This window comes from Nicotiana tabacum, chromosome 19 (assembly GCF_000715075.1).
Source record: "Nicotiana tabacum cultivar K326 chromosome 19, ASM71507v2, whole genome shotgun sequence".
NCBI lineage: Eukaryota > Viridiplantae > Streptophyta > Magnoliopsida > Solanales > Solanaceae > Nicotiana > Nicotiana tabacum.
The window spans coordinates 107223264-107235777 of NC_134098.1; the positions used below are offsets into that span (position 1 = coordinate 107223264).

At 41.1% G+C, this 12514-nt stretch overlaps 1 protein-coding gene across 1 annotated transcript; it reads right to left on the minus strand.

Annotated features, from left to right (window-relative positions):
* Positions 1-545: 545 nt before the first annotated feature.
* Positions 546-2242, minus strand: LOC107803422 (tyramine N-feruloyltransferase 4/11-like). The gene is made up of 2 exons (XM_016627137.1): positions 1940-2242; positions 546-1028 (listed from the first exon to the last, which is right to left on the minus strand). Exons 1-2 carry the CDS (start codon positions 2240-2242, stop codon positions 546-548), a joined length of 786 nt encoding a protein of 261 aa, XP_016482623.1.
* Positions 2243-12514: the final 10272 nt, after the last annotated feature.

Below are 12514 nucleotides of genomic sequence, written 5' to 3' on the forward strand. Positions count from 1 at the left end.
TGTTTTTTTCAAGTTCGTCAACCCTTTGAAATGATTAATACAGATTAGCAAAATATATACATGGCCCTTCATAAAGTATTAAGACTATCGCAGATAACCTTTGGATTTTTCTCGATGTTCACGTAAGAATCATTTTACAAAATAAAACACGAGAAATTAATAAAGCAATTATCTGCACCACATGATAAATCTATGGACTGCTTCCTAGCTCGTTTCAAAAAGGTTATCTTTTTGCCCTTTCATTATATTAATATAATAGAAAAACTAACAAGATCGTACGGTCAAGAATGAAACAAATCAAACCGACGGATTACAATGTGACATACAACTACGTACTATGGCCAAATATAACTTTAATTAAAAAAAAAATCAATTTGTAACTCTCTCCACTATATTTTCTTTATTTTTGAGTTGAAAACTAAACACAATTTTTATTCTGCATGTCTTTATTTTAGTGCACCGCACTGATTTAACACAATAATATATGGTAAAACCAAGACAAGACACAATATAAAAACTTGTTCCAGCGATGGAGCAATTCTTTTTCAAGAACACAATCCTTTGTCACTGTCATCGTTAAATGCTTCAAGAGCCTTACCAGCTAAACTCAAAACTCGAAAATCATCAGAAATTCTAGCACCCATTTGAGTGTAAAACTGAATTGCACTTTTATTCCATTGCGAAGCGATCCAATCAATGGAAGAAAACCCCATTCTTGCAGCCTTCGACGCAATGGTAGAAAACATCCATTTTCCAAACCCTTTCCCCCTATAACACTCCCTTATAAATAAGTCCTCCATGTGGAAAACCGGGTTGTCGAAAAAACTCGAGAAGCATGGGTAGAACATGACATATCCAGCAATAAAAACATCATCTTGCTGATTTTTGACATCTCTGAACTCCTCTGACTCCTCATCTATGAGGGGCATATTGTCGAGATCAATTTCCTTCACTCCGAGGAGAACACCCTGGAGATTTTCATCAAAGTCAGCAGACAGAGGCAGAGGCGGCTCAATGAAATTGATGACCTAAAATCATATACGAAGAAGGCAAAATGACTAACTTTCTATGGTTTAATCAAACGAGAATAGCTAGGTTTAGGAAAGTTGAGTTGAAAATAAATTTGTAGAGGAAACATGAGAATCCAAGATTTACTCTCTCATTCTAATTACAGCCTCAACCAAATTTAATTTATTGAAAGCGTACAATTTGGAACCTTTTATTAACCTAATTACTTATACAAATTACTACCTCCGTTCCGGTTTATATGAACCTTTTTCCTTTTTGGTCCGTTCCAAAAAGAATGACCCATTTCTAAATTTGAAAACAATTTTGCTTGAACTTACAATTCTACCCTTAATGAGAATCTTTTATAACCACACAAATACTTTGGGCCCCTTTTTTAATTTTTTAGGATCACAAATTCCAAAAGTCTTCATTTTTTCTTAAACTTCGTGCTCAGTCCAACAGGTTCACAGAACGGAGGGAGTATATGTTAGATACAAATGCAGCTCTAATATTTTAATTATATGGGTTCAAGTAGGGTTCCAAGTTCCAACCACTAAACTCATCACCTTTTTTGAGTTCTGGATTCATAATGCAATATTTTCAGCACTTCCAGTGGATTTTACACGGATAAAGTCAAATTTAGACTAAAAATTATGGGTTCAAATAAAAACAACTTTATACTACTAGATCAGCTCTTGGTTATGTATAAGACTTTGATCTCTTTGTCACAATTTATGTGATGGTGTTAGATTGGGTATGAAGTTTAACAAAAAAGGACAAACTTTTGAAATTTATAGTCTAAAACAAGCCATAAATATTTATAGGGTTATAAACCATGAGCAAAATGCGAAGTTTAAATTAAAATTAAATTATTTTTAAATATAAAAAAATGTCATTCTTGTGCGTAAAGTAATCATTTCAATGGCCTTACATTGGAGTCGACCTTGCACGTGGAATAAGGAAACTGATAAGGTGAGACTTCGAGTACAAGTGCAGTAACAGGACTAAGATGAGGGAATTTAGGCTTAAATAGCGCCGAGGCAATGGAGTTCTCAGTGGATTTAAGGAGATGAGTTATGTTGTGGTAAGCAAATAACTGTTGCATGAGTTTGTATATGTGTGGGACGTCGGATTCAGTGGCTACTCGAATTCTGGCAAAACGTTTTTGGTCGAAGGTTTTTCCATTGTTAGGTGATGAAATAGGATCAGTTGGAAGGTGTGGAGCTGAAGCCATGGAATATGATACACTATGATATTTTTAATTTAGGATGTCGATCGTACGTGGTCGTGTACTTCAGGTTGTGACTGCCATCTTGATATATTGTAAGCCTTTTTATAGATTGCAAATGCATGCATGCAATTACCAAAATGATGCAGCTTAGCTTATCGTACAATTCCCAAATGGGAGATCATGTCCATTTCTGAATTTTCTGTGCACCTTCATCTCGGACTGCCACGTCATGTAGTCATAGCAGTCAGATTTTGACGAAAAATAGTTCACCTTCGGTTTTAGCAAAGAGTTTGCACTGGCTTAATTTGTTTCTATGCGGAAACGAAAATTACTTCATCTTACTCTCTTTCGACTTTGGGTAGTTGTTTAAGTGCATTGTAGTTATGCCGCACTAGTAAATGGTCAATTGAGAAGAAATAGTACAATCTCAAATTAGTGCCTACATAAACCTGATAAATGAAAAAAGAGAAAAGATTAGAGAAAAAACAAAAAAAAGAGAACTTCATGCAATTATTCCTACTTATTTAAATCGTTTTAGCCCCCTTTCTTTCCACCACCTTTCCTTATACAAGACGGAAGGACGCAAGCACTTGAAAAATCGTATAACGACTCATGACAAAGGAAATAAAATTTAAGAAGCTAAAATAATGTTAAACCCACCTAAATAGTACTGTATTAATCATACAATCTTTCTTAAATTGTGTAATATCGGCTCGTAAAGTTAAGCTAAACGAGCAATTATGAGCTTAGTTCTATTGATATTTCACAACATAGAAGGGGAAAATTAAACTAATTTATATATATCGTAAAATTTCACTTCATTCAAAATTTGATGTCCAATTAAAATTTCAATAAAGGTTTAACTCGAAACCTACATGTATACGGTCGAAATCAGGCATGTCCGATTTCATAGGCACGAGGAGCTGCCTCAAGAGTAAGCTCGTAATAGACCAGGCTCTAGCTCAATGGCAGAGTATGGAGCATGAAGATCGAAGTGCTCGCTGAAGATCGAGACTGAGCATGACCGACTTCGAGTAAGGCATAATAACGGAATGGCGAGATATTAGCAACCGACCGAAGATCTCAGCGGAAATCTCGGAACATATCGAATCAAGCGGTTATTGACGCCAATCATGGGATTTGTTTCCGTTATTAGAATTGTACCTTATTTAGGATTCATCTACTATATAAAGAGGGGCCTCATTTATTTGAAGGAGGAAGATTTTGACTGATAAGAATATACACAAACTCTGCTCTCAATTTCACTTACTATCCATTAATATACATCGTTGTTTATTTTCTGTTCTTTACTGTTCTTGTTACCCAACCTCGAGACCATCCCGAATTGAGGTCGAAAGCACTGCTAGAATACTGGTTTGATTTATTTTACTATTCAGATTATCTATTCAATTCCTTTTTTATCAATTGGTATTGGATTAAATCACGTTTCCTTAAAATCACTAAATAAGTTTAATTGTTACTCGGATTTTAGGGTAAACAGTTTGGCACTCACCGTGGGGCTAAGGATAATAGTGATTGTTAAGTACTGATTCTGGTAAAACACATTATTTTACGCTTGTTCTTGTTGAGTGTCTTTGCTTTCAGGTTAAAATATGTCAAACTCACAAAACGCATCCACACACGGTGACAATGGTCTCAGATTCCACGATGAAAATGAAAATGTGATCGCTCCAGGAGTCGAGGTGCCACTGGCTAATCTCGGGGCAGCACCGGTTGCCAACCCAGTCGATGTCAGTTCGCACGTTGCTCTAAACGCGGACCTAGGCGCAGATCTTGATTGGAGTGTACGCAGAGAAGGCCGATCTAGTGGCCAAGGAACACAGGGCAGAGGAGACGAAGGAGTCAGTCTCCAATTGATATTCGAGATGCTTCAGGCTCAGCAAGCCGGTATTGCTCAGTTACAAAATCAACATAGAGCTCCGAATAGAGTCGAGCCAGAAATTACTTGTCATACCGAGCCAGTACTGGAAAGGTCGAATGGTAACGAATCGGGGACTAATCCTGTGGTAATGAAAATGCTTGAGGAGCTCACCAAAAGAATTGAATCAGGGAAGAAGAGAATCGAAGCCAACGATAAAAAAGTGGAGACATACAACTCTCGAGTTGATCAGATACCAGGGGCACCGCCAATCTTGAGAGGGATGGATTCGAAGAAGTTTGTACAAAAGTTGTTTCCTCCAAGTGCGGCTCTGAAGCCTATTCCAAAGAAGTTTCGTATGCCAGACATACCCAAATACAATGGGACTACCGATCCCAACGAGCATGATACTTCATATACATGCGCCATCAAGGGTAACGATTTAGAGGATGATGAAATTGAATCCGTGCTGTTGAAAAGATTAGGAGAAACCCTTTCGAAGGGAGCAATGATTTGGTATCACAACCTGCCACCAAATTCCATCGATTCATTTGCCATGTTAGCAGATTCTTTCGTAAAGGCACATGTCGGGGCCATAAAGGTCGCAATGAGGAAATCAGATATTTTCAAGGTAAGACAAAGGGATAATGAAATGCTAAGGGAGTTCGTGTCCCGATTTCAAATGAAACGCATGGAGTTGCCACCGGTCACAGATGATTGGGCCATTCAAGATTTCACCCAAGGGTTGAACGAACGGAGTTCGATAGCATCACGGCAGTTGAAACAAAATTTGATCGAGTATTCAGCTATAACTTGGGCAGATATGCACAATCGATATCAGTCGAAGATCAGGGTCGAGGACGACCAATTAGGAGCCCCTTCCGGTTCAGTATATCCAAAAAGGTTGACAGTTAAAAACCAGATGGACGTCGACATGGAGTCAAGGTCGAACAGGGACCGATATCAAACATATACCGTAGATCGAAGGAACAATGGTTCAGGACGCAATTCCGCCCTGAACGATCGAAGAAGTGATCGAGGACAGAATTCTCGGGGACTTATGAGCAAAAGTAGTTTTGACAAGTATGCCGATCCCACAGAGGCACCTCGGTTATCAAAATATAACTTAAGCATCGATGCATCGGGCATTGTTTCGGCAATCAGAAGAATCAGAGATACTAGGTGGCCCAAACCCATACAAACTGATCCTTCCCAAAGAAACCCAAATTTGATGTGCAAGTATCATGGTCACAAGACCGAGGATTGCATGCAATTATGGGAGGAGGTAGCCCATCTATTTAATAAGGGCCATCTTCAAGTGTTCCTCAGCAATCGAGCCAAGAATCATTTCAAAGAAAGGGACGCCAACAGGAAAAATGAGCAGGAGGAACCCCAACATGTCATTCATATGATCGTCGGTGGGGTCGACATCCCACGGGGACCCATATTCAAACGCACTAAGGTATCAATCTCTAGGGAAAAAAGAACCCGAGATTATGTGCCGGAAGGAACTTTATCATTCAACAACGAAGAACCAAAAGACATTTCTCAGCCCCACAACGACGCTCTGGTAATTTCTATCTTATTAAATAAGTTCAAGTTAAGCGTGTTTTAGTAGATCCAGGTAGCTCGGCAAATATCATACGATCGAGGGTCGTGGAGCAGCTCGGCCTACAAAGTCAAATCGTACCTGCAGCTCGAGTCTTAAACGGATTCAATATGTCTAGTGAAACAACTAAAGGGGAGATTACTCTACCAGTGAACATGGCTGGAACCATTCAAGATACCAAGTTCCACGTAATCGAGGGCGACATGAGGTACAATGCCCTGCTTGAAAGGCCTTAGATCCACAATATAAGGGCAGTCCCTTCGACTCTCCACCAAATGATGAAATTCCCGACGTCGGACGGTGTAAAAACAGTATATGGGGAGCAACATGCTGCAAAGGAAATATTTTTGGTCGATGAGGTGACCCCGATATCGACACTATCATCCTCGGAAAGGTCGAGCATCAAAGATAAAAAGGAAGTCAAATAGCAAGCACAAATACCAGCCTCAACCGAATCAAGGAAGCGGAATATAGAAGAAGAAGAGGAGGATTTTCTGACCCCTCGAACTTTTGTTGTTCCCGAAGATACTGACACCACCAAATCAACGGTCAAAGAGCTGGAACAGGATATATTAATCGAGTACCTGCCCGAGCGAAAGGTATACCTAGGAACGGGATTAACCCCCAAACTCAGAAAAAAACTTATTCAATTTCTTGTTGATAACATAGATTGTTTTGATTGGTCCCATTTAGACATGACAGGGATTCCACCGGAGGTAACGACACATCGGCTAAGCCTGGACCCTAGATTCAAACCGGTGAAGCAAAATAGAAGACTCCAGTCCGAGGTAAAGCACGCATTCATAAAGGACGAAGTAACTAAACTTCTCAAAATAGGATCCATTCGGGAGGTGAAATATCCCGAATGGTTAGCCAATGTAGTTGTAGTCCCTAAAAAGGGGACAAACTTAGAATGTGTGTAGATTATAAGGATTTAAACAAGGCGTGCCCCAAAGATTCTTTTCCACTGCCTAACATCGATCGCATGATCGATTCCACGGCCGGCCACAAGATCCGTACTTTTCTCGATGCCTATTCCGAGTACAATCAAATCCAAATGAACCGGGAAGACCAAGAAAAGACTTCATTTATCACCAAGTATGGAACATATTGTTATAATGTAATGCCCTTTGGGTTAAAAAATGCAGGAGCTACTTACCAATGCCTAGTGGATAAAATATTCGAAGAACAAATAGGTAAATCAATGGAGGTTTATATTTATGACATGCTAGTTTAGTCCTTGCGCGCAGAGGACCATTTGGTTTGCAGGAAATGTTCGAGATTTTAAGAAAATACAACATGAAGCTCAACCCCGAGAAATGTGCTTTGGGGGTTGGTTTGGTCAAGTTCCTTGATTTATGGTATCGAATCGGGGGATTGAGATCAACCCCAATAAAATCAAGGCCATCGAAGACATCGCAGTCGTGGATAGTGTAAAAGTCATACAGAGGCTAACTGGACGGATAGCTGCCTTAGGCCGATTCATTTCGAGGTCATCGGATCGAAGCCACAGATTTTTCTCTTTACTCAAAAAGAAGAACGATTTCGCCTGGACCCCGGAATGCCAATAGGCATTGGAAGAGTAAAAGCGATACCTATCGAGCTCACCACTGCTTCACACTCCAAAGGCAGATGAGAAACTTTACTTGTACTTGGCAGTATCATAAATCACGGTAAGTGGTGTCCTAGTTCGAGAAGAGCAAGGTACGCAATTTTCCGTTTATTATGTAAGTCGAACCTTAGGAGAAGCAGAAACTAGATATCCACACTTACAAAAATTGGCACTTGCACTGATAAGCGCCTCTAGAAAGTTAAGACCATACTTTCAATGTCACCCCGTATGCGTATTAATCACTTACCCACTTCATAATATTTTGCACAAGCCCAGACTGTCAGGCCGATTGGCCAAATGGGCGGAATTCGTGGACGATTTCACGCCAACCCTCGTACCCGAAGTTGAAAAGGAACTCTTGTTAAAATCGGGTACGTTATCGGGGGTATGGACCCTTTTCACATACGGTGCTTGAAATGTAAGGAGGTCCGGGCTAGGCATCGTTTTGAAGCCGCCCACGGGTAGCACTATTAGGCAATCTATCAAAACTTCTAGGTTGACTAACAATGAGGCCGAGTACGAGGCCATGATTGCAGGTCTCGAGCTAGCTAAAAGCTTGGGGGCAGAAGTCATTGAAGCCAAGTGTGACTCTTTACTGGTGGTGAACCAAGTAAACAAAACCTTTGAAGTTCGAGAGGATAGAATGCAAAGGTATTTGGACAAGTTGAAGGTAACTTTGCACCGTTTCAAGGAATGGACTTTACAGCATGTACCTCGAGAACAATACAATAAGGCCGATGCACTTGAAAACTTGGGGTCATAGGTCGAGGAAGATGAGATTAGCTCGTGGACTGTCGTTCAACTCTCGAGATTTGTAATCAAGGAAGGTCATACCGAGATAAACTCTACAAACTTAACTTGGGATTGGAGGAATAAATATATTGAATACTTGAAGAATGGAAAACTCCCATCGGACCCTAAAAAGTCGAGGACCTTACGAACCAAAGATGCTTGATTCACATTGGCTGAAGATGGAACATTCGATGGACCATTGTCAGTGTGCTTAGGACTAGGAGGCACCGATTATGTTTTACGAGAGGTCCATGAAGGCACTTGTGGGAACCACTCCGGCGCCGAATCACTGATTCACAAATTCATTATAGCAGGATACTACTGGGATAGCATGGAAAAGGATACTAAGGAGTTTGTTCGAAAATGTGATAAATGTCAAAGGTTTGCACCGATGATCCATCAGCCCGGAGAACAACTTCATCCATTCCTATCTTCATGGACATTCATGAAATGGGGGATGGATATCGCCGGCCCTCTTCCATCGGCCCCAGGTAAAGCTAAGTTCATTTTATTTATGACTGACTATTTCTCTAAATGGGTTGAAGCACAGGCATTCGAAAAAGTGAGAGAAAAAGAGGTTATAGACTTTATCTGGGATCACATCGTGTGTCGATTTAGGATACCCACAGAAATAGTATATGACAATGGTAAACAATTTATCGGCAGTAAAGTGACGAAATTTCTCGAAGACCATAAAATAAAAAGGATATTGTCAACACCGTATCACCCTAGTGGGAACGGACAGGCCGAATCGACGAACAAGACTATCATCCAAAACCTGAAGAAAAGGTTGAACGAAGCTAAAGGGAAATGGAGAGAAATTCTGCCCGAAGTCCTTTGGGCATATCAAACAACATCGAAGTCCAGTACAGGGGCAACTCCATTTTCCTTAATGTATGGCTCCGAAGCCTTAATTCCAGTCGAAGTCGGAGAACCCAGTGCTAGGTTTCGACATGCATCGGAGGAATCGAACCACGAGGCTATGAATACTAACCTCGAATTATTAGATGATAAATGAGAAGCGACACTCGTTCGAATGGCTGCACAAAAGCAATGAATCGAAAGGTACTATAATAGAAGAGCCAACCTTCGCCACTTCAGGGTCGGGGACTTAGTCCTAAGGAAGTTCACCATCAACACTTGAGATCCTAATGAAGGAAGGCTCGGCCTGAATTGGGAAAGACCCTATCAAGTCCTCGATATAGTCGGAAAAGGGTCTTATAAACTCGGAACGATGGACGGCGAACCACTGCCAAACAACTGGAACATATCACTTCTCAAACGATATCATTGTTAAGGTATGACTTTCTCCCTTCTTTTGTTTATATATATTCGACGCTAACTCATTGCAGGAGTTCGACCAAAGATATCGAGACCTCAGGTTTTAAAGTACGCATTGCACTCTTTTTCCCTTAGATCGATTTTTATCCCAACTGGAATTTTCCGGCGAGGTTTTTAACGAGGAAATAATTATATGCTACCTGAGGACAATTCAATAGTATCCAAGGCTTCTTTGCAATCAACCTCGAATACTGGAGGGCATCGCCCTCAAATGATGTATTCTCGAGAATAGTACTTCATGTCAAAGGGCCTCGATAGGGAAGATTTGTAATGGACCAAACGATCAAGTGAACCGTATCCATATAAATTAGTCGAGACCTGATGGCAAAACATGTGCTCATGTATAAACTATTCAAATAAGCATTCTCTCTTCATTTAAACATTTTGTGTCTCGAAGAAAATTCTCTACTATACAAATCTCATGCTTATGATATTGTGAGAAACGACTCAAGAGCCAAAGTGCAAATATATATTCGGGGACTACCATCGATGATAGGCATATTCGAGTTATCTAAACACAAATTCATAAGACCTCAAAGAGGCACCCCTCGATCTATAGGCCAAGGCCACCATTCTCGGGGACTAACATTGTAAACAAGTTCGAAATATTATTGGGAAATAAGCCCAAGAGGCATACCCAAAGTCTATGGACAAACTAAAGGCTACGGCCTAAATAACGCGGCTCGGAGATGTCCGAATTCCGCAATAACAATAGCCCTTCAAATTCTCTGAAAAACTGGTTAAAAAAGGCTACCATCGGCAAATAATCAAAAGGGCTTCGATAAAATCAGCCCTCGAAAAACCTTAAGAGGTATCAAATTATCTTTAACACAAACGTGCTAAGGCACAAAAAGAAAAAGGTTTTTAACCGACATCGGACCCTCAAAAAACCCAATGGGTAAATAAATACATACTAAGGCATAAAGAAATTTTTTACCAAGTCTTTTAAGCCGAAAGGGGGAAATAATAGCCGTCTTTTAGAGTCCATATGGGCCCAACCTAAAAGGGCCTAAGGGCCAAAATATTTAGAGTTTGAGACTTTATTCTCACTCAACTCGGACTTAAGGGTTCCACTATTTCGAGTTCAAACAAAGTTGACTTGAATTTAGCTCAAGGATCAGCCATAAAACCTTAAGGGGTATGTTACTGTAAGTTCAAAAATTACCCATTATTTGATAAAAAACCTAAGGGTTTATTCTATTCTAATTTCAAAACATACTCGAACTTAGATATAAAAACAGTGCAGTAATAGAATCGATCAAGCCATCCAAAATCTCGAATATATTATTGAGCTCGGGGACTCGCCTTTGCGTGTCTAAAAAACCTAAGGGTTTTGTTCTAAGTTCGAACTAGTGTTCACTCAATTACAGAGGCTGCAACAACAAAATTTTCACAAGGCAAAAGCACAAAACATGTTTGAACATAAAACTGAGAAGATATTCAAAAGAAGTTTTTCTATTATATATTGATAAAAAAGGTTATGTACAAGAGACCGATCAAGGTCTTACAAAAAGAGAAACTAAGTCCTAACTATGACCGGTTTCGACCTCTTCTTCGGGAGCAACTTCTCCTTCAGGCCCCTTATCGGATCCGCCTCGAATGCCTTCTTCATCATCGTCTTCGTCATCGAAGGAGGCAAGATGCCTGGCTTCAGCCTCAAGCACCTTGGATCGGTCTATCTCCTCGTAGAGGTCAAAACCTCGAGTATGGATTTCCTCGAGGGTTTCCCTCCAGGATTGACACTTTGTTGAGTCAATGATCTATTGCTCTCGGTCAGAAGCCTCCCTTAGCTGCATTTGAGTAGCCTCAGCATTGGCCCGGTACATGGCAATGGACTTGTCCACCATGACTGTTGTCTTCTCGATCTCCGCCTTGGCCTCAGCAAGCCCGGTTTCAAGCACCTTTATCCTCTTGGCTTGGGCCGAATTTTCTCTTTGATGCCCCAAAGTTGAACCTCGGCTGATGATAGTTTGGCCAAGGTAGTTTCTTTTTCTGCAGCCAGGCGGTCCATATTCCCCTTCCACCGATCACAATCGGCCTTGACCTGATCGACTTCTCCCCGAAGCAACTCGATCCTTTCAACCTTTTGCTGCAGCTAAGATAATGAAGTATTAGCCTCCACAGTTGGGTCGAGTCCATACTTTATCAAAAGGATGCTCACCTGCTTATCTAGCTCAGCCTCTTCCTCACGAGCCTTGGCCAAATCCACTTGAATGTCCTTTATAGTTTCGTCTTTTTGGCCGCAAAGAAGCTTCAAAGCGTTCCTCTCCTCCTAAACCTTTTGGAGCTCGGTTTCACACTGGATGAGGTCACCTCAAAACTTGGCGAAGGCCTATACGAAAAAGGAAAACATTAGTCGGATTTAGAAAAAAAAGAGTAAAGAAAAGAAGTGCAGTAAACTGATTCTTACCCGAGATAAGAGACGTTGGGCCTCTTCTAAAAGAATAGAAGCGTCACTAATATCAGAGGCATCATCGACTCCAGTAAAGCAATCCCGAAAGGGATCCCTTACACTAGAGCCTCCGCCTATATCAGGGGTCTTCAACTCTCGAGCTTCCCTTAGTGCCTCCTCAGAAAAAGTCGAAAGAGAAGGCAAGTGACATGCTGTCATGGTCCCGAGCAAGTCGCTCGGGATGCTCTAATCGATTTTTGGGGTCTCAGAATCGGCCCTGGCCCCGTCCGGTGTAGCTTCAGATGTTTGAGAAACAATCTCAACCTCTGGTAATTTGGGATCCTCACCTGATTTCTTTTTGGAAGCCTCCTCGACACAAGGCTTGATTTTAACAGCTGTCGTCGGCTCAGAAGGTTTGGTGACCTCGACGGCTTTCCTAGTTAGGACCGTCAGTGCCGAGGCATTTTCCTCTTCTTCGTCTCTCAGTTTTTGGACCGAGTCCATCGTGAGCGATTACTTTCCTCCTTACCCTTCGAGGTTTGGGCTTGGGGTCCTCAGACTGCGAGGCAATTTTCCTCTTCTTGTCTTCCCCTGGCTTCGGAACCGGGGACTTGGTTTCTTCCTCGCTACTTGGAGGCCTCAAAATGGCA